Here is a 23,931-nt window from a genome sequence, read left to right on the forward strand (position 1 = left end):
CAAAAGCCAGGGTACTATTTGGCTAGGCTTATATAGGCCCTAGGGCCAATAGACTAGTACCTACCTATGAACTCACCTCAACTTCACAAACCTCAGTAATGCAAAGATTGCCGTAAACTCTCAAGCTTTAATCCTGTTAATTTCAATACGCTGCTCTCTTCAACTGATTGGTCCTTCCTCCATAATCTACCCCTAGAGAATGCTGTTCTTGCTTTCAACAACATTTTCCTAGATATACTCAACTCCCTAGCCTCCATCAGAAAACTAAGGATTAAAACTCAATATGCCCCCTGGATCACACAAGACACCAAAACCCTAATCAGTAAGAGAGAGCGTGCTTGGAAAAAATGGAATAAATCCAAATCCATGTCTGATCTTCATAAATACAGACAGCTCCACAATTTAACAAAAAAGGTCATCCTTGACAAACAGAATTTTTTTTCCATAAACCACTTGGCAATTCTCACTGGAACCCCCCCCCCCCCAAATTCTGGCAATCTGTTAACAAGTTGTTGCATCCTGGGAATGTATCTTCCCCTAATCTCTGCCCAAACAGCTCCCTCACTGAGTCAGCTACACTTCTAAATTCCTTCTTCACTGATTCAATCCGTAGCCTCACAAAACCGATACGAATATTTACCCTCCACCAACTATCTCTACCAGTTCTCATACCTTCTCCCTTAAACCTGTCCCCAAATCCTATATTAAATCACTTCTGACCAAACTAAAAACATGCTCACCATCAGCTGCTAACTTACCTCAATTCCTAAAAATAGCTAACTCTATTGTTTTCCCTATCTCTATATTAATCAACAGATCTATCAAGGAATGTTCTGTGCTTGATATCTGGAAAAAAATTCTATGTTATCCCATTACATAAAGGTGGTACTGCAACAGATCCTCTAACTTCAGACCTATTTCCATCTTATCTCCCCTGTCTAAAATTCTTGAAAAATGTACCCACAAACAGCTTCTTGATCATATTCTCTACGAAAAACTTTTTATCCCCACACAACATGGCTTTCGACCAAACCATAGTACTGCTACTGCCAAACCATAGTACTGCTACTGCTCTGACATCTTTCATCAACAGTATCACAGAATTATGTGATAATAAATCCATTTCTTGCCTCTTTCTACATCTATCCAAAGCTTTTGATACTGTTTCTCAGAGACTTCTATTATCCAAACTTGCTTCTCTTAACCTCTCTTGTTGTTGTTGTGTCTTTCGGCTTTTCCCGATTAGGGGTCGCCACAGCGGAACTCCGGTCCGCTAATGATTGGCAGTTGATTTTTATGTGCTGAGTTGCCAGCCCTAACGCACAACCTTCAATGAAGGTACGCCCATTCACGAATGTCTCCACGCAGAAGACGCTCTAGCTGAGAGTCGAACCGGTCAGCGTCTTACTGTGAGGCAACAACGCTACCACAGCACCACCATCACGGATCTTCTCCTAACCTCTCTAACGCTACTATATTATGGTTCTCCAGCTGGTTCTCAAATAGATTCCAGGCTGTGAGATGGCAATCAAACTTCTCCCATTTTCTTCCAGTACAAACTGGGGTGCCTCAAGGCTCCATCCTTGATCCCCTACTATTCATCATCTTTATTAATGATCTCCACTCTTCTTGTCCACTCTCTACCATTATACAATAAGCTGATGACTCCAAATTATTTCCTGCTCTGACAGTATTACACACCTTCATACCCTCACCCAAGAATCCCTTCACTTCGTTGAAAGATGGCTTTCTTCCCATCAATTAATACTGAACCCTAAGAAAACTAAACTCCTCTTGTTTCTCCCTACCTCCCTTCAGCATCACAAATCTTCCTTCTCTGTCTCCTCCCTGAATAATACTACCATCTCATCAGAACCCCACACCAAACTACTAGGTGTTATAATTGATGACCATCTCAAATTCGGTCTACATACTCAGCAGTCCATTAAAAAGACCCATCAAAAACTAGGCCTGCTACACAGGCATAACAACTACCTTACAAATGCCTCTAGACTCTCCCTTGCACAAGCCTTTCTACTCCCCACACTGCTCTATGCTGCCCCTATTCTCACCCACCTCCAATCAAATAGTCTCACTAAACTAGAACTTACCTATAACAAAATAGCTTGTTCTGCTTCCGACCTACCTTACTGTACCCAGCATTGCATCACCCTTAGAAATCAGCAGTGGCTTGAATTTCATCACCAAATCCTAATACCGCAGCTTCTCTTAGCTCATTCAGTTCTATATCAACCTTCCTCCTGCCCCTCTCTCTCCACTCTCATTCAGTCCTATACTCCCAAACGCTCTCTCTGTAGCTCACAATAGAACCTATTGCAAGTCTACATTCCCAACAAAAATATGGGTAAATTACTTTATAGTTATTCCATTGCAAATGCCTGACACAAACTTCCTTTTAATGTCAGATGTATCAATGACCATAACTCCTTTAAAATAGCAATTAAAAACTACTTCCATAAATCTTGGTTATGCACCTCCCATGATCCAACTTAAGCTACACTCTACTACCACAGAGTGCTGCCCTATTTTGCTACTATCTTACTAGTCCTTTTACAAGCTCACTACCTATTCTCTGTTCCATCCACCTATTACTCCATATTGTTTCTTCTGGTTCTCTTTTACACTATACTACCTATAATCATTTACCTTAATACTCTCTTACCTCATATACTCACTTCAATGTTTCTTCCTTAATGCACCTATAACTGATCATAATTTGTTATTCACAAACATTTATGCATATGCCCATTTGTCTGTTTTTCCCCTTATGAAAAATCTTTAATTGTACTTTTATTTTTATTGAATGTGTTTCTTATGTAAACTGATTCTAGCTATGTACAATTTACTTTAGATATACATTGTTTTATTTTCTTTGTCCTTAATCAACTGTCTATGTTAATTAATGTTTAGTAATGTAATACTGGAGCTTTTATCCTCGGGTCTCTTCTGAAAAAGGGCTTTGCCCAGTCAGACCAACCCAGTTAACAAATGTCAAATAAATAAACTGGGACCTAGAGTAGTTCGAATAATCAAATATACATTGAACTGGATAAAAAAAATTCAAAATTCTTATTTTTTTCTGCATGTTTTTCAACCATTCAGTGATTCCAGTAGAAAATAAAGAATATTTTTCAGACACTAGCAGGCTACAAGCTCAAAAACATGCACAAGTGAGTATGTATAATGGTAACATATTCAGACTTTATGCATTTTCCTACCCAAAAACTTTGGAAGGCTGTGTTTGGATGATTAACGTTTCTCAAAATCGACGTTCAGATAACTGACTCTCTACTGTACCATGAAAAGAATAACAAAAAGAAATGACCTTAGAAATCCAGGAAGATATGGCTTGCTTAGAAACAGCCAATCCGAAAGACCTGGTAAGAAAGGAAACAAAAAGCTGCTCGGATATGTGAATAACTTTAGTTTTATCCAAATAACATCTGAGCCGTCTATGTAAATCCAAGGTGTGAAGAACCTTATCACTGGTAGACTGCAGAGACGAAAAAAACGGGAGGAAAATGAATAGACTGATTAGAAGACAACTCATTGTACTAATCCTTTTTTTCTGCCCAAGGTGGTCAAAGAGACACCCTGTCTCTATGAAAAACTAACAAAGAAGGAACAGCCACTCTTAGCTGAAGTGAGGGCCAAAAGAAGAACAGTCTTCTAAGTACAATGTTGCAAGGAAGCTGAAGAAGCAGGCTCAAAAAGAGCATGAGTCAATTTTTTCAAGTACAAAATTGTGGTCCAGGGAAAGCACAGCTGGCTTCATGGAAGGCCTGATATGAAGGATGCTTTTAATAAACTGTTTGACTTCAAATCTAGAGGCCAGAGGAGAAGTCAAAGGCAGATAAGCATAAATTACTGACAGATGAGCTTTCACTGAATAGTGTGTTAACCCAGCATGGGGCAGATCACACAAATAAGAGAGAACCAGAGAAACATCCACAGATAGGGGATCTTAATGGCAAGACAGGCACCAGACAGAAAATCACTTCCATTTGGACATATATCATTTCCTGGTAGTGGGTTTCCTGTCCTCCTACAGGACCTGATGCACATCCTCAAAAAAAGAGGCCCTTAAAAGGGATCAAAACCCTATAACCCACAGTGTCAGCTGAAGAGTGGACAAGTGTGGATGGATAACAGATCCCTTGTCTTTTGTGAGAAGATACACCCAGTGAGGTAACTTGTGGTGATTACCCATGGCCAAATGAGAAAGAAGGGAGAATCAATACTGTGTCTGGGCCAAAAGGGAGTTACTAACAAGATTTTGAGAGAATCCTTCCTGATCTTGTTCAAGACTCGGGGGAGCAGAGGAAGGGGAGGAAAGGTATATAGAAACATCCACTTCCAAGAAAAAGACAGGGAATCCACTTTCCAAGCCAGAGGACTTGGGATTCTGGAACAGAATAGAGGAAGATTTCTATTCAGAGAGGAGACAAAAAGATCTACCTAAGAATACCTCACTGAAGGACAATGTCCAGGAACCCATCTCTGTGAAGCATCCATTCATGAGTTTGTGTGCTGGACCTCCTCAAAGATTGCACTCTGACGGAATGTAAACAGCCTGAAGAGTTACTTGATACTGGACAGCTAGTTCCCAAACCTGAACAGTTAGTCTGCAAAGCAGATAGAACCTTGTACCTGCTTGCCTGTTGACATACCACATCACTGTGGTGTTGTCTGTGAAAATTTTGATTGGCCCATGATGAAAGAAGAAATGAAAAGCCTGAAGAGTTAGAAGCATAAACCTCTTCTCCTTTATAATAATGTGGTATGATCTCTGATAAAGAGGCCAGAGACCCTGAACTTAGAGAGCCAAAGGAGGCCCCCATCCCCTGTCTGATGCATATGTAAAGAGCTCTTGAGTTGGTACTGGAGTCTGGAAAGACAGCCCCGGGTTGAAAGAAAGCTGATGAATTCACCACTGAAACTTGAGCTTGAGACATGGAAGGAAGGAGACTGGGAAGTCCAGGGGGTGGCAATGTTGGAGCCACACTGACTTGAAGTGCAATGGTAGCTTTCTCATGTGGAGCCTTGCCAGAGAGAGCATGGGAATAGTGGATGCCATAAACCCAAGGACCCTGAGAAAATCCCTGGCCCTGACTGAAACTAGAGGAAGAAGAGACTGGAAAAAGACAGTAAGACAGGAGAGACTCCATCTGGAGGAATTCACAATACCTTTTCTGAATATCAGAGACTTGAGGGCAATCCCACTTACAAAATTCCATCATGTGGACAACAGTAACCCCAAAGGAAAGTTCCTCCAAAGGGGAATCTGAACTAACAGAATACTCTTCCTCTGAACCATATTCCAAGCTGGAAAGGATTTGAAAAGCGTAAGCCATGGACTCTTCCCAAATCCTCATCTAAGGAGTCTAGTTCTGCAGGCCTTTTAAGAGGAGTGGAAGACCAGGGAGGGGCTGGTACAGGCACACCCTTGAGGAGGCTTTCAAGCCATTAAAGCATTAAATAACCTCTGAGTAAAATCCTGACATTCACATTGGGGATCCTTAACTACAGGGGAAACTTGCTTGGTTTTCCATTTCTTTTTTCTGTGGGATGTTTGCATGAAACACCCGAGGTGGGTCAAACCCTTGGTGACACTCAATAAGTGTAGTACAGATATCCTCCTAAACTAAGATCTGCAGAATCCACCTACGTCCCTCAGATATAATCAGCTGAGGTTTCTCCTCAACATCTGGAGTAGACATTTGTAAAGCCTCCGAAGACATGCAAGAGGTCAGATCCATGCTGGCCTCCAACAGAGATGCTGCAGAGGAATCCAAGGCAACTACCAGATGATCCTCTGGGCTTTCACTAGCCTCGAGAGAGATGTTTAACGTAGGCTGGACAGCAGCCATATCAAACCTAGGTATTTTGTCCTTTTTCTTAGCAGACAGCTGACCTCAAGATGGGAAAACTCCGCCACAGCACCTTGAGCCAAGAGCTTAAGACACTGATTTTCAACATAAATAGATATACAGGAGAGACAACTATGTAGGGTTTTAGGGACAAAAGCCTGGCAAAAAGAACACTGCATATGGTCATGGGAACAGCTCAAACAGAAAAGACACTGGTCATGATTGTCTTTATGGGAAATCTGCCTCCCGCACTGAAATTTTCCCTGAACTCAAAAGCACTACATAAAAAAAGATAGGCAAGGAGAAACTCCAACAGAGCACTTACCTGAAACACTGTGTGGTAGCCAGCATATCAGAAATAGGTTCAGACCGACATTCAATGATGACATTCAGATGGGCGGCAAACAAATTATGAGTATGTGCATCTGTACATCACCTTTATGCCCTACACATCACGTGCAGTGCGTGTGTGCGATGTAAGCACCTATAAGTACTAAAGGTTTTGGTATACTGGCCGGACGTTGGGATATCCTTGGCAGGAGATCTCTTAGATTATGAATACTGCAACAGTAATATGGAAGGATCTTCACATATAAAAGGTTATAGGTGGTCTGGCCAACAGCAAAAAATAGCACTGCCTCCTGATGACTTTAAATCACATTTAACTTAACTAAATAAGAACAACTCTCTATGTTATTTCATCTATTGAGAAAATTCCAAAAGCTGTTAAGGTACAAAATCATTTATGATAAAACAAAAGCACCATCTATAAATTATATCTTTCACGCAGTCTGGTAAAACATTACCCCTATTTATGGGGGCACCAAAGAATGAAATACCTGGGTGCTTGAATTAAAAGTACAGCACTGTTAGCAGCAAAAAGGTCTGGGAAGAGAATAAAAATAAAATCATTAATAAGCAAAAATTCTGTGAAGTACATACTTTGCACCCAGACAGTAAAATTAAAGTAAAAAATGTTTACAATTCCCTTGCTATTCTATGTAGGACAGGCTTTCTTTGCTCAGCCTAAAGAGAAATTATGGGTTATATTAAGAAGGAAAATTTGGTAGGGGAAAACAGCTAAGGTTAAGTGGCGGGAAATTTATTTTAACACTGCAGCAAGGAGGATTTGGTTTTCCTGACCTGCAGCTATACAATACAACTACTGAGATGAGATGAACACATCTCAGCAAATTTGGTAAATATGGGACAAACTGGAAAAATATTATGTTAACCTAGGGGGGTACATCTAACAGACACTGTAGACTGACACTAGGGTTGCAGGTGGAGAATAAGCATTAGAACAAGCAGGCTCTAAACTATGTTTGCAAAATACCAAACAAGTATTGAACTCTAACGTATTAAGATTGTACAAAAGGGAGATTATACTCACTGGAGTGATAACAAAATGGAAAACTCAGGAGAAAGCAGGCTTGAAGTGGAGGAAGAAAAACATATAACCAAAAACAGGAAACACATCCATGAGGCGCAAAGTACTAAAAATGGGAGCTTTTTGATTCTTATCCTTTCAATGTTTATTAGTCCAGGTAAGTAAAAAACGGGTGAATTGAAGGTATGATGGGGATTTAGAAGAAATTGTGATTTGTATAATAGAACCTAGAGCATTCTTAGGAAGTCATAAGAAAACCTCATACATGACAGCTGAAAAAAATCAGAGTAGATAGAAAGAATAAGTAACAAGATAAGTAGGAACACCAGAAAGAAATATGCAAAGTTTCAAAATATACAACCTGAGACAGAATATCCAGAATCCTGGGAATGTCAGTACCGTCATTATCTGCACTCACAGTAGGCATAGCTGGCACTAGGCACCAGCGAACCCTTGTTCCTGGGGGCCCCCAACCACTGCACGTTACCTTATCTTGATATTTTGTAACATGTCTGTCAACACAATAAAAGCTAGTACAGGAATCTTTCATATTTAATAAACCAGGTGAGTAATAACCGTTATATATATCTCCTTTAAAATTCAATGATATCACTGGTTATAGTAACAGTGTTTTACCAAGCAACAGTTTTCACAATTCCATCAAATATTTTACTACTGACATAGTACCCCTGGCTTCTTTAAACCCAGCTTCAGGTACCTGCAATACCCATGGCTGCAAGGGGCCCCCCAATCATCCTTGACTGTGTGGGGGCCCCACAAAAGCTGAGGCTGATTGGGGAAAAATGAGGAGGAAAAATGTATTAATTTCCTGATTAGGCTGTGATATGACTCTGTTAAGCTGGTAAGACTAGGCAAGGTAAGCACTAGAGAGATCATCTGGCCAGCGTGATTGATCTCATTGCATACCTTGGAGTTTAAGAACAGTTGACGCTTCTGATCTTCATGGATGGTTTTCTCCTACAAGGAGTTTTATAAAGACTGTCAAAAGAGCAGATACTATAACTCCCAACTTCTTTGTTGAAGAGTTCAGCACAATACCAGAATAAAGGCTCAAAATCAGGAACATGTTTAAATATTACTCTAACTCAATTAAAAGTTAATAAAATAACACATTTTGCATCAATGTGCATTTTTTGCTCAATAATTATAAAACTCTGATGTCTGGATTTATTGACTGTAGGTAGTCCTTAATGATTCACAAGCAAATCAAACTTTTTATGAAGGACAGAGGAAAATTATGAACAAAATCAGAGAAGGTCTGCGAAATCAGGGACAGTGACAGGTTTGCATTATTCCTCACTGAGGTAAATAAAAGTGACTTACACCTGCTACTGTTTGTTAACTGCTAAATAGCAGTCACTGATCTCATGTGCCAATACCAGTAGAACAAAACTAGTATTGCTACGGCTTATACATGTGTGTGTGTGTATATATATATATATATATATATATATATATATATATATATATATATATATATACATATATACACACACACACACACACACGTGTTTGTTTGTATGTGTGTGTAAAAAGTATCAGTGATTTTTATCTGTAATGGCAGGACACACACATTATTCTTCTGGGTATCAGTAAAAACTGTAGCTAACAAGTCATTATATTTCAAAAGTGAGGCATAAAATATGTCACAGAACATTTAGACACTTAAATCTACTAAGAATCTAGGGAACCCACTCCCCAGATTATATAAATGGATACAGGGGGCTCAATCACCCTTGACTGTTGCTGGTTTGGAAAAATGAGGAGAAAAAAAATGTATTAATTTTCTGATTATGCTCTTTAACCTGAACAGGCTGTGATATGACTCTGTTAGAATAACGCTGATAATGACCTCTGCCCTCAACTGCAGCCATGCTAATATCAGCCCTGCTTGGATATTTGCGTACAGGAAGCTGCTGTAGGGTGTGTGTGTGTGTGTGTGTGTGTGTGTGTGTGTGTGTGTGTGTGTGTGTGTGTGTGTGTGTGTGTGTGTGTGTGTGTGTGTCGTTATTACTACTATAATTTTCATCACAGTCAAATCTTAGCGGTGTGCAGATGAGGTCATTATAACTTGTGTTTATGCTCAGGACAGTGTGGTCATTATTTTCTTTTACTTTCCTCACAGACCTCACAGGTTTACAAAGTAGGTTACTATCATTTATGTAGGGACAGGGTACTGTCTAGGAACAAAAAGTAGAATACATTACTGTTGTCATTATTCGTTTCACTCTCCTCACATTCACACTTCACGAATGCATACAGGCAGCTGCCTTTGACAGTTTGGGTTGAGGAGTGAGGAGGCATGTTATATGTATGAATGTCTGCAGTGACTTGCAGTGCATGACTGTGGCAGTTTGAACCTCTGCTTTCACCCCAGCCTAACACCAGAACGATGCTTAGGCAGTCTTTTTTTGTGTGGAGGTTATGAAGGCAGGCAATTCCCAGATAGGACTTGTGTCTCTAGACAACAACTAGCTTGTTAGTTTACTGTTGCTGCAATTCTGTCATCTCTGAACATTAAGTCTAGAGTACAACTTATATCTTTCTTTAAAGAAAAAAATATAAGCCTGAAATTCTTTTCTTATTCATTTTTTTTCATTTAGGTCACCACTGGATTAAAAGGTTGGGAAAATGCTCTAAAATACATCCCAGAATACACATAACCCTATGGCTTCTTGGGCCCTGACTTATTTGAGTTATTTCCCAAATTATTACTGTGCTGTCTTGGTCAGGAAAGGCGTGGTGAATGGATGCAAGGAAAACTAAAGCTGTACAGCAACATCATTTCTTTCTTCAATCATAATTTCTGTTCAAGTCATTATTGGTTGAAAAGATTATGTAAAAAGAAAAAAAATCTTTAAAATGCACTTCAGAGCATATAAGGAGTTATGGCTTCTTGAAAAAGCTGAAAAATAAGGGAAAATGAGAGAAAAGGAAGAAAAAAGTCATGTGCATAGTATGGGGAGCCCAAGATGGAGGAAAAACAGGGGAAGACTGGAGGGTGTGTGTGTGCGTGTGTGTGGGGTGCTGAAACAGTAGGTCTAGGGTGCCATTTCACCCAAGTCCAGACCGGTACATAAAGTTGCTGCAGTGCATCACTGTTGCAACTAAATTCCAGTAACTGTAAATGTCCCTTTGTGAGATGGTCCAACATAGTGTGCTACACAGGCCTGTTGTAATGTAACAGTATTGTAGCTACAGGTCAGTATGTGTAACGTTTGCAGTATGAAATAAAATTTTTCTTAGGAAGGGTGGCAGTGACAAGGTGATAGTAGACTTGAAGTGCCCAGGGGACCCCCAACTTGACATCTGCTGGGGGCCCCCAAAATGCTAACACCGGTAGTAGGTTAGAAAACATGCTTCCACAAGTTGATGAGAGGTGCTAGAGATGCACAGAAGATAAAAGAGGAAACTAGGAGCACATTTTCTGCCACGTTTAAAAAAAAAAGCATTAAATGACATTGGTGGAGTATTCTGAAATAAACATTTAATGGGCAGGTTACCCTAAGCAAAAGGGTGATATATCTGAGCTGGAGGGACACAGACAAAAGTAAGTAAAGCATTGGCAAACTTAGTATTGCTGCTAGCTAAGAAGGTTATTACCAGGAAGTGGAAAAGAAGACAAGAACCATCATATTAGAAAGTGTTGAAAATTACAAATAAGCGAAAGGTAATAGAACAAAGGCTCAAATGAAAAACGTGTAAGGGGAGATAAATTACATCTGCATTAAGTGGCAACTGTGGTAGCAATCTAAGCATGCCCTCACTCAATTTCAATCTGAAGTAGAAGTGAGAACTGAGGTCTAGGCTGAGAGGTAGAGAATGGATCCTAATACAAAGAAAGAAAAAAATCGAAAGACAATGGAATCCAAGAGAATGGATTGTTAAATGGAAATATGCTCTACAAGTTTTGTGATATGTATATATTGTTACAGAAAAAAAATATTTGACTATCAGAATAAACAAGGATTCAGTGTTGTTTGGCACTCAGTTATGGTTTGTTATTCTTCTAAAATTCTCATTTGATTTGTTTTTTGGAACTGTGTTTTCAGTTGGAAATAAAGCATTTACTAAAAAAAAAAAAGAAAATATTGTACCTATTTCTCTCAAATTAACTCTACTTTTTACCATCATTTTCTGATCTATTAGCTTACTGTCAATGGTTAATCTTCTAGGGCACTGTTGGCTTAACTTAAAATGGCTGACATACTGTGACTTAATACAACCCTCCTCATCTATGAACAGACCACTGGGCAAAGTTTCCAAAGATTCTGTCAAAACTTTGCTTAATATGATCTACCCTGTATATGTGATAAAAAAGGTAAAGAGACTTGGAGAGAGCCACCTAATCAACAAAATAACAAACGAAGCTCAGCAAAAACTTTCTATAACAGTTACACAGTGGTGCCACATATAAACATCTAACACATGTGACTACCACATATCTCAAAGAGCTACCCTTTTCACTGTTATTTCACTAGAGTATTAGAAAGATTCCTCTACATACTGCAGCATTTGATTACTTACAGTGCTATAAAACTAAGTTAATATTTTAATAATTTGTCTAGCGTCACTTAAAATACATGTCAAGACTTTTGTTATTTCACCACTGCAAAACAGACCATTTTTTAAAGTTAAGCAACACTAATAAATATACACGCAAGAAACTATCAATGCCTATTTTTCTTGGCAACTTTCTGGATGTCCCATTCACAAAAATGGGTATACTTGTACTGCAGAAAAAAAAAACTATCTGAAATAGTTTGATGCTAGAGGCTATGTCTAGACTGTTTAACTTTCATAACTAAAATATATTTTTTTATCAGCAAAAGCTAATTTCCTTTGGTCAGTATTATGGGATACAACATTATCATGGAAGTACAGCCTATAGATGAATGAAGCACAGTATCACTTTGACATAAACTACAGCACCTAGAAAATTCACAGTGCTGAGTTTTCCCCACAGTGTTAAGACATATCTGTGCACTGTCACGAAATCAGAAACTGGTTGGTAAACGTTTAGAAGCTTCTAGGTAGTAAAAGAGTGATAACCTGTTTAAACCCTCTGACAGTAAGTTCATGAGATAAAACAAAATGCTTAGATAAATGCTGTTATCCATACAGCTTCCCAGTTTGCCTTCTATCATCTTTGCCTAGGCTGTCCCACACACAGTACAATGAGCAATTAAGATGAGCAACAACAGCATCAGCTTTGGCAAATCTGTTATTCTGGTTTATTACTCATTACCTGAAAAAATATCTGCATGCATTCTTAGAAATCCTTTCCAGCAAATACTTTAAAAATAACTTCTCTCCCATTTGTGTTCAGGTTAAAACAAACTAGTCGCTATAATCGTTATTATTTTCTTACTAACTGTTCTTTTTGCCAGGTAATTAGGCTTCAAATTAACCTTTTCGGACATGACAGTCCCAAAACAGCAACATAAAAACAACACAGTTAACATTTTACAGCTATTTACAAGTGAAAAGCTCAATATGTACATAATTATTTACAACAGAATGTAGAGTCTCTCTCTCTTGGCTTTTCCCGGTTAGGGGTCGCCACAGCGGATCACCTTGTCCGCTCATGATTGGCAGTGGAGTTTTACGGTGTTGAGTTGCCAGCCCGGCACCCAATCTTCCACTCAAACCTAGGGCCAGTTTTAGAGTGTCCAATCCACTTGCAGCTTTGTTTTGGAGATGTGGGAGGAAACCGGAGGACACTCACACGACCGCAGGAAGGACGTGCAGACTCTGCACAGAAGGCAACCCAGCCGAAGATCGAACCAGAGAGCCTCTTGCTGTGACGTGACAACACTAACCGCTGCACCACCGCGGCTGTCCTAGAGTATTTATACAAAATAAATTCCAACCAGATAGTGAAAGCAACGATTAACATAACTGTATTCTGTCTCCTTGGACAGTGCAGTGGTGTAGCAGTTAGCATTGTCACCTCACAGTGAAGAGGATCTTTTGGCTGGGGTGCCTTCTGGGAGGAGTCTGCATATCCTCCCTGTGTTCATGTGGGTTTCCTCCCGGTGCTCCGTTTTACTCCCACATTCCAAAGACATGTGTCTGGAGCATTTCTCCCTGGGCCGCCACTGAAAATGGTCTCCGTCCCAGTTGGACATTCCCTGTAAACAAATGTTAAATAAATAAAAAATAAAATACAGAGTGTCAAGGAGATATCTAAGCCTGGCATATAAAGCACTGATGAACCACACCCTGAAGGCTCTCCTGCATATCTGTAAAACACCACCAGAATTACCCATTCTGAAGACTTAAACCTTGCTTGTGATATAAATAAAACCTGCTAGAGAGGCGTGTATGCATACCAGATACTACCCCTTCTCTGGAAAAGGTTCCCCATCCATGTAAAGCACAGTTCTTCCATAACCCAATTTAAGTAAAATTTGGACAGTTGGATGGGGAATAGCAAATTCATCCCTGGTTTGACAGCTATGTTTCTGATAGACACAGTCAGCCTTGTAAATAGCGCATCTCCCAGGCCCTGCTTCTAAATGTTTCATCTCCAGAGCTCTTGCTTACACTTCCCAAGAGTACCAGAACTTGTCAGAGATACGAGATGCATGGATAGGCATAAAAAGGCTCCAGTAGTCATTAGCCTAGTACACACCTATGAACCTAGATTATCTGCATAGTACAAGGAAAACAGTCAGGTATGTCTTAACCAGAGTCACTGAAGCAAGTACTTGGAAAGTACAGATGTGCAAGTTGAGCTTGCCATAACAGAAGATGTTTGAATGATCACTGCTGCAGGAGCCTTAGCTGTATGGGTTATATATCCTGCCAAGAATATAACAACTGGACAGCTTCCAAAACTTCAGGGCACCTTCCACGTGCTTAAACTATCAAGCAGCTCAAGCTGAACTGACTAAAAGACAAGCTTGGCCATGAAGCCCTTCAGAGCTTTCCTGCCAGCAAACAGGAGGAGGCTGAGCCCTGAAAGGACAATGCTAGGAAGACCAAAACATACATGTCCATATCCTGTCATAAAAACACATAAAAAAAGAAACGGAGATGGAAGGGGGGGGGGGAGACTACTACAACAGGGATCATTCAAACATCTACTCTTATGCTAAGTTCAACTTGCACAATTGTACTATGTTCATCATAGTGATCATTACTGCAGTAGCCTTAGCTATATGAGTAGATTACCACAGCTTAATACATTTGGAAAGTGGAAGGTGAAAAGTCAAGGAACCCCTGGATAATAGTCCTAACAAGGCTTGATCTGGAACTACAGAAGGAATCAAGTTTGTAGTGCTTTGCTAAAATGCCATAGCATGCCAAATAGCTTCCAGCATACTTCTAGAATCCAACCCTTTCCAGAAAGCCACAGATAAGACAATGATTTGGGAGAGTGAGCCTTGACCTGGCCTGGAATAGATTTGTTATGGCGAGTAAAACAAATGTAATAGCCTTAGACAACCATTTGAAAATAATCTGTTTTGACACAAGTTGTCTCTTCTTACCTTCACAAAAAGTGAACAATTGAAATGAAGAGCTTAAAGACACATGTCTGTAAAGACAGTACCTGAGTTTTCTGTAGGCATCAAAAGTTGGGAGCAAAACCCCTTTCAAGAACATTTTGACATCAGATTATTAAGAGAGGAGAATACATGAGGAGACATGCTGAAATGGCTGACAAAGGAACCCTGATAGATGAATAAGAAAGGCTGTAATGCATACAAATATTCTAAAAACAAACAACTAACCTTGAATGGGTGCAGTAATGATGTTGGGAGCAAGGAGAAAACCTTTTCCATTTGTTAATATATGATTTTCTAGTAGGAAGCTTTCTTCCCTCCATTAGTACTTGCTGCACGTCCTCAGTAAACAGGTACCTAAAAAGGAATTGGGACTTTATACTCCAGGCAGTCAACAGAAAATGATTGATGTCAGAGTGTACCAAACACCCCCGCTTTTGTATGAGTAGATCCAGTCTGCTATGAAGTTTTTGGTAATTGCCCCTGGCCATTTCCAAAAGAAGGGAGAAAGAACAGTTGTGTAAAATCTTACCACAACCATAGATTATGTAAGAGTGGGAAGGGAGGATGTGTACAGAAACATCCCCTACCATGAGATAGAGAAGGCGTCCATAGCCCTCGCTAGTGGGCTGGGTGCCCTGGTACAAAATTGTGGAAGTTGTTCAAAGGACAGGCAATCAGATCTATTTGTGGCGGACACCACCTGTGACTACATCCAGAAACACATCCCTGTGTAGCATCCATTCATGGGATTGTGACAAGAACATGCTCAATATGTCTGCCTGAGTGTTCTGAGCTGAGGGGATATAGACAGTATGCAGAATGACTCCATGCTGGACCACCAATTTCCATGCCTGGAGTGCAAGACTGCACAGCAAGTATGACTTTGTTCTCCCCTGTTTGCTCACATACCAAAGAATAGTACTATTGTCCGTGAACAGCTTCAGGGTTCATTGCTTCAGAATGTCTTGGAAGGCCCTCAGTGCAAACATGAGAGCCTTCATCTCTATGATGTTGATGTGCTCCCTCTTGAAGGGGCCTGTCCACGTGCCCTGTACCTTCAAGCTGCCCATAGCAGCTCCCCAACTAAGGTCTGAAGTATCTGTGTACATTTCCTGGACTGGAGTTAGGGGTTGTATGGTAAATCCTTGGTTCAGAGAGACTTGATCCACTTACTAAAGGATCACCTTCCTTAGGCATGGGAGGAAGGGAATGGTGTAGTCCAAGGGGTGGAAGTGTTGGGTCGATGTGGACCTGAGGTAATACTGAAGTTTCCTCATGTGGAGTCTTGTCAGTGGCAACATGGGAATTGTAGAAGCCATATGCCCTAAGAGTCTGAGGTATTCTCTTCCTGTCATTGCAGGGGTATGGATGACAGACAACAGGCCTTCCACCTTTTGGGATGGGAGGAATGCCAGCATAATGTCTGTCCTGATTCTGCAACCCAGGAAAACATGGTCCTGGGAGGGGTTTAGGCTGGATTTAGGGAAGTTGATGGTGAAACTCAGAGACTGCAGAAGAGAAATGACTGTCTGAATATAGTTCTGGAGGGTATTGTAACAATCTGCCTGGATCAAGAGGTCGTCCAGGTATGGGAAAGTCTGTATCCCTAGGACCCTGCAATAGGCTACCACTGGAGCCAGACACTTGGTGAATACCCCTGGAGCAGTAGGCAGTCCAAAGGGTAAAGCAGAGAATTGAAAAAGTGAGGAACTCACAGAGAAGCATAAGTACTTCCTGTACTTGGGCTGGATGGGGATATGCAGGTAGGCATCCTTGATGTCCAAGGTGGTCAAAAAAGCTTGAGGCATTAGCAGTGAAAATAGAGTCTGAAACTTGGGCATGCAGAAGGCCGGTACTTGAAGAAAAAGGTTGATGTGAGAGAGATCCAGGATGGGTCTTCATAGGCTGTCCTTTCTTGGGACCAGGAAAAGTCTGGAGTAAAAGCCCCTTCCATTTTCTGATGCATGAACTGGTTGGATAGTCCTTTGAGAGAGGAGGCTGTCCAAGACTCGTTGGAATAGGGGCAGCTGAGCCTTTGGCGACTGTGGGATCCCTCTTAAGACTGGAGGACTGACCTAAGTCATGAAGTAACCTTTTTCGATGATTGACAAGGCCCACTTGTCTGAGGTAATGCTTTTCCAGAAAAGGAGACCGTGAGATAGTCTCTGGGAAAGGGGTACAGGATCTGGAGGGGGAGGAGGAGGAGGAGGCAGGTAGCCCCAGACTACCTGCCTTGTCCTGAAATGGAGGTTTCTGGGTTGGTGTCTGGGCAGGCCTGGAAGGTGGCTGCTGCTTTCTGGAACTCTTTTTGCCCCTAGTAGGAGGAGGACATGAATGTTTTCTAATGAACTGGGTGTTAGGATAATTTCTGTGAAATTTAGGAATTGGTGACACAAACATACGTTTCAAGTCCTGTAGTACTTTCCCCTTCTGTTGAAGGGTTTTGAAAAGTTCTGCCACTTGAGCCCCAAACAAGGCAGTATTGCCCAGGGGATCATCAAGAAGTTTAGCCCTTATATCGTCAGGTAGGGGCTGCAGCCTCAACCAAACGTATCTTCTGAGCACTGAGGAAGAAGCTGCAGATCTGACCAAGGCCTCTGAAGCATCATAACTGCATTTGATTGAGTGTCTTGTCACTTGTGAGGACAACAATATCAGGTTAGAGATTTGTGACTTTGTGGCCGAATCAGGGAGATCATCCAAGAGCTTTGAAGCCCGAGGCAAAAGGGGCAGGGAGTACTTAGACATATGTGTCTGGTAGTTGATGGCTCTAAATACCAAAGTGGCAGAGGTGTACACCTTCTTGCCAGTTCTCTCCATAGTTTTGCTGTCCTTATCAGCAGGAAGGACAGTGGTAGAGGGTAGCAGTCTGGAGGGTGTGTCTGCAGAGACAGAAATGGTACCAGGATCTGCATCAGGGCATTTTATTAGACATTTCACCCCTTTTGGGACCTTATAAAATCTGTCAGGCCTCCTAGGAGTAGGGGGTTGAGATTCAGGATTTTTAGAAGCTACAGTCAAGGTGTTTAAGAAGGCTGGTAGGACTGGTGGAATGGTAGAAGGTGAGGAGGTATCCTTTTGTAGGAGTTAATAATACCTCTTTTGAACTTCAAACATTTCTGTGGAGTCCCATTTGAAAAACTCCCTCATCTGAGAGATGGTTTCTTCAAAAGTAAGGTCCTCTCCAGGGGAATCTGTCTTAGCAGAATCCTCCTCTGGGGAGCCATATCCTAGAGGGGAAGACATTGTGAAGCATAAAAACAGAGAATCCCCTGAAGAGGAATCTGAAGAGTCTTCAGCCACTACTGTAAGAGGTTCTACAGTCTGGGGCCTAGGGCTGATAACAGGAGGGGCAGCTGGAGGAGAAGCAGCCATGGAAAGCCTAATGGCCATAAAGGCATTAAACAAACACTGAGAGAAAGTTTGCCAATCAGGCAAGCTCTCAGGAGGTGAAGTCACGTTTGGTTTTCTGTTTCTTTTTTAAAGAAGAAACAGGCCTGGAGGGCGTAGGCCCTAAGGAGGACCTAGGTTCAGAAGCCTCACTAACTGTGGAAGGACCAGTCTGGATGGCTGCAGTGAGCCTAGGTTCCCACTCACCGGCAACGTCCGACGTCTGCGTTACCTCAACGGACGTGCTTTCAGACCTCAGTTTTACGGCCTCTGGAATGATACCCACAATACCAGAGTTGTCTGGTTCCATATGTTCCTCCAAGCGTACCCTCAGTAAAAGGGGGAACATTGGGTTGAAGAGGTGCAGCAGTAGATTCAGGCCTAGTAACTTTGGCCTTCTTTTTCAGTGGCTTGATGGTATGGTCGGACAGCCCTTCCACCGCAAGAGCGAGAAGTTTGAGGCGTTGGTTCTCTAGACCGATATTAAGGGTGTGCAGATGGCTGCAAAGAGTCTATGGAACAAAAGCCTGACAAATCTCACAGGACTTATGGTCATAGTTGGGCCTTAGGCAGGACAGCCACAGGCCGTGAGCATCCTTATGTGCAATCTGACATCCACACCTACATTTTCCTTTTCTGGATGACAAGAACCTGGGCAGGCATGCAGTGACCAAAAAAAGAACACGGAAAAGGCCCCACTGGGTACTTACCTTTAAACTGCAGGATCAGACGGCAGGATGAGCAGACGTTTGACTGGTGGCAGAGAAGTTCTAAGGAAGGTACATGCAGATGTCACCTTTATGGCCCACGCACCCTATGGCCACTGTCAGATGTCCCATGTACCTTGCAGTGACTAAAGCTTTTGTATACTGGCCAGACAGTCAGATCGCTAGGCAGAGGCTAACCCAAAGGTTATGAATATTGCAACATGAGAAAGAAGGGCATCCATGGTTGCCTGGGTAAGAAGGGATTCACCACAATGATCTTGGGGTATTCCTTCTGAATTCTCAGAACTACCCTGGATATTAGTGGAAAGGTATACACGAACATTCTTTGTCCATGGAAAAGAAAAGACAGTCCCGGATAGCTCTTAACAGATACATTAGGGATTATGTTTTCCTTTACTATAACTGGGGATTTAGTAGTGACGTAATGCTGAGTGTATACTTACATAAGCTGATTAAATCAGTCTTGCTTAGATATACTGATACAGAAATAACCCAACACATCTTTCATTACATTTCCAGTATGTAAGATGAGAGCATACATAACAGTTTCTCAGTTTCTCCTCATGCATTTCCTTCCTAAAATGTCCCCAAAGTCATTGTTTGTATTAATTTTTTTGAAAACAAATCACACCCTGTTAACCTACTATACATTACTGCCACAGTCCTCTTACCAGTCAAAGACAACCACCTTGTACTTGCACTGTCACTTATTGATGCTGTTATGGTGGGACATGGACCGGTTAGGTCACTTTAGACATGTCACTTGTTTGTATACAAGAAAGATGCTCTCAAGTGTATACTTACATAGCACTGTACTAAACATAAAGCACTTGGTATGTTACACAAAATCCAGCAGAAGGTGTCACAGGCCAAAGCAAAAATTCTAAGCTAGCAGGTCCGATTCCAGAGTCCCTGAATCATTCTGTATGCTCTTCTCCATTCATATTTCATAGGTTGGTACTAGGCTATTGACCCTAGGGCCTATATAAACCTAGCCATAACAATTCCCTGGCTATTTCTTCCCACAATATTTACTTCCCTGGTCCCCTGTCTAGCAGGGAGACTGATGTGATCCCTGGGGTGAATTTCCTATCTCCCATCCAATCGTCAAGGGTTCCTTTTGAAGAGGGCCAAAGAGGCACTCAGCTTGACATGTATGGGCAGTCTATTCCAGAGTGTGGGGGGTCTACGGGTCAGGAACCTATCCCTCCACCATGGTTTGTTCATTGTGAACCCCAGGTTTAGATCCCTGGACCGTGTGGCTCTGAGGGATTGGGATTTCTTTAAGTGTAGCATGTCCAAGAGCTCTGGGTTTTACATGGTCTTGTATGTTAAGAGAGATCGCCTCTGAGTAGGTGATATGACACGGAGTATAGCTGGAGTTTTTTTAGACAGTCAGCATAGGGCATCTGCTTTAGGCTTGTGATTCTTTTAGTGAGGTATTTCCATGGCCTTACCAGTTGTTGCAGATGTCTTGTGAGGTACATACCAAACAGAGCGTTGTGCTCTATAATGGGTCTAATGAGGGATGAGTACAGTGGGACAATGACTCCCTTTTTTCTGGATGAAAAGCCCTTAGTGATGAGGTGTGTCACATAGAAGGATTTCCTGACTGTTGTGGCGATGTGGTTATCGAAGGTGAGACCACTGTCCACCTGTGTTCCTAAATCCCTTATCACACTTTCAGTGTTTAGTGTACTGCCACTTATGTGGTAATTCATGGGTACATGGTTTTTCCCATAGGGGACAAATATACATTTCTTGTCATTGAGCTTAAGCCCATGGCTCTGACACCAAGCATCTGTTTCTGCAAGGCCCTTTTGTAGAATATCCACATCATTTGGGGATTCAATAATGGCTCCCAGTTTGCAGTCATCTGCAAACTTTGTTAGCCAGAGTCCCTTAGTGCTGGCCTGTACTTCAGAGAAGTAGATGCCAAACAGCAGCGGTCCTAGGACTGAACACTGAGGCACTCCACTTGTCTGGAGCTGGATTTGGAGTCAGCTACTTTTACAGTGTGGGTTCTGACAGTAAGCCAGTTGGCAACCCATCAAGTGACATAGGGATTAATGCTCAGCTTAGTAAGTTTATCTATGATTCCAGAGTGGGGGATGGTATCGAAGGCCTTGGCGAAGTCCAGATAGGCTGTGTGGACCGCCTTGCCCTCGTCCATGGCTCTGGAGACTGATTCAAAGAAGTCAATCAGGTTGAGGAGAAAAGATCGGCACTTTACGAAACCAAACTGGGTGGGGTCCAGTGTTTGAAGGTTGCCAATGTCTTTGTTTATAAGTTCCATGATAATGTGTTCCATGGCTTTGCAGATCAGGCTCATCAGACTGATGGGACGACATTTCCCGGGATCCAAGGTGGATCCCCCCTTGTGGAGTGGGATAACTGTAGCTGTGCACCACTCATTGGGCACGAAGCCTGAGGTGAGGCTATGATTAAACATGGCACTTAGGTCAAATGCCAGTTCAGTCTACAAGCCCTTAACATAAACATGTTAGACAGCTTTACAACAAACTTAACAAAGACAGAGAGCAGCCTGGGCATCAAATGCATCATTGGCTGCACTGGTTTTACTGATGACTCCAATTCCTAACTCCCAGTATCCCTTGGGCACTCACTACAGTCTTTCTGGATTTTGTATATTTTTAGAATATTGAATTTGTATCACTCTCAGACATTTTTCCAATGAGCCTTTTCAAATTATTCATTTGTTAATCATGGCATTTTGAGTAATTTCATTGGAGAGGTTTGTTTCAAAAATGCATCAGTTCTGCTGTTATTCCTGTGTCACATGGAACTCTCACCTTTCTCCCTTCCACAGATACCATTTATCATTTGTGGAAAGTTATACTTGATCTTATCACACAACTGCAAAAAAAAAAAAAACTGGCAACAATTTTCAAAAAGATAAATGACAACTTTTTTTTCAACTTCAAGCTAGATTATCCCAAAACTCACAGCCTTCCTTCTGCATGAAATGAGAAGATGTGGAAAGACCTACTAGTTAACAGGGAGTATGAAGACTCAATATTTAGACATTCACAGACTGTGTGTGTGTGTGTGTGTGTGTGTGTGTGTGTGTGTGTGTGTGTGTGTGTGTGTGTGTGTGCATGCGTCCATGCGACACATCAGCCATAGTTCTAAGCTCAGGTTTATTTATTTACTGACCATTAAGAATTGGTGTATTTTTGTCAGATTCCAAACTATTTTCCACTATAGAAGAAGAAAACACTACGATCTTCCTCAGAATTCTGAAAGTTCTGTTTAATTGTTAGTCGTAGTTTATTACTGTAATAAACAGCAGTATTACAACTATGCAAGCAAGTCAGCTTCAAAGGAAGTTTGTAAATGCAAACAATTACATAAAATGGATTTTTTCCTCATGGGAAATGGGACAGACACATGCACTTAACATCCACTTCAAGGAAATACGATTTCTCTGTCTAAGAAAATAAAATCCTTACCTTAAGAGCAGGAATTTCTACACTATCATTGATGCTGACTGAGCCAGAGAGGATGGTCCCTGTCATCACAGTGCCCTGACCCCTGATGGAAAAACAGTGGTCGACGGCCATCAGAAATGGTCCCGAGGGATCTCTCTTGGGCAAGTATGTCTGAGACTTCAGCAGCTGAAGCAAAGATGACAAAAAAAACAGGGAAACTGTATCCATCAGTGCAATCTCAGAAGAAAGAAATAGAGTAAGAAAATGTAGATGACAGACTTGATATGAAAAGTATTGATTGCAAGGATTTTTGAACTCAACGCTGAGATATTGCTATAGATCATAATACTTGATATAACTTTCCTTACAGCATGCAGTCTTATGATACCAGATATGAAATGCTTTCAAGACAGACATATCTAATAACATATTAAAAGCCTTTGAAGAAATTTAATGTTCTAGAAATAATTCCAGCAACAAAAACATTAATATTCACTATCAACATTTCAAAACAAAACTTATTTTAAGCATTCTGCCATGCATCTCTTTTAACAGACTTTTCTCATTACTTTTCACAGGGAAAAACTTTCATTTATCTGGAGTTTCAGCAATGTGTTTATACTGCTGAAAACATGGGTATACACGTATTTTCTCATACTCCTAACGTTTTTGTTTCTGCCTGACAAACTCAAGGCCAAGAGCCGCACAACTTCATGTGTACTTTATAATATTAGCAATATCTATGTGGCATAATAAATAAAAGATATATGCAGTCCTCCAAGAAAATAGACAAATTATGCACTTTTTGGTGGTGGTGGGGGTGGGGGTGGGGGCAGACAATGAACTACTGATGTGGTGCAGTTGCAACAAGAAGTCAGGAAACAAGTAGGTTCAGAACCCTGTTCATACAGGTGCAAATATTTATTTCCCTAATGTGAAGGCTAGTGCTAGCCTGCAAACATGAAAATCAGACAAACCTCTTAGTATGAGAAATTAAGGATCACTGCTCAAATAAACAAATCCTCATATGAATGACTGTTACTTTTCTTGTTTGGTGGGTCCTATCAACAGCAAGTACTTCTAACAGTCCACATGGATGTACAAACAATCCATGCTTAAGGTGCCCAATTTATGCCACAATCTGAATCCATCCATATATGGTAAAGGAGTCTGTTGTACTCATGAAATAGAAAGTAGTGAGGACACAACAGGACATGTTCAACTCACCGGTGTTCATCACAGTTTTTCAGTGGAAATCACTATGGCAGTGATGTATTTTTTTAGACTTTCTCTTTTCTCTGTTGTGTTGTGTTTGCGGAATTAGTAAATACAAATAACATGGGTGAGTGTCAAAAATCCACACATGGGAGTGGATGGAGTGGTAAAAATGTCTCATCAAGTTGAAAGTTTGTGCAATTGTTTCTGGCTGATTGGTCATTAAATTTTAACTTTATGAAATGTAGGTGAATCATTCTCAAATTTAGTTACCAAACTTCAGCTTAAAGTCACAATTCAGATGCCAACTAGCACATTTTGTTACACATT

General features: G+C 41.1%; 1 protein-coding gene across 1 annotated transcript in view; it reads right to left on the minus strand.

Moving 5' to 3' along the window:
- The window catches only part of EEFSEC (eukaryotic elongation factor, selenocysteine-tRNA specific), a 1,871,323-nt gene that overhangs the window by 1,308,555 nt on the left and 538,837 nt on the right, over window positions 1-23,931 (minus strand). The window contains exon 4 of the mRNA XM_044078534.1: window positions 22,408-22,572. Within this exon, the coding sequence (XP_043934469.1) occupies window positions 22,408-22,572 (165 nt within the window). The remainder of the gene's footprint in view (window positions 1-22,407; window positions 22,573-23,931) is intronic.

This window comes from Protopterus annectens, chromosome 7.part1, assembly GCF_019279795.1.
Source record: "Protopterus annectens isolate FY-2018-M chromosome 7.part1, PAN1.0, whole genome shotgun sequence".
NCBI lineage: Eukaryota > Metazoa > Chordata > Ceratodontiformes > Protopteridae > Protopterus > Protopterus annectens.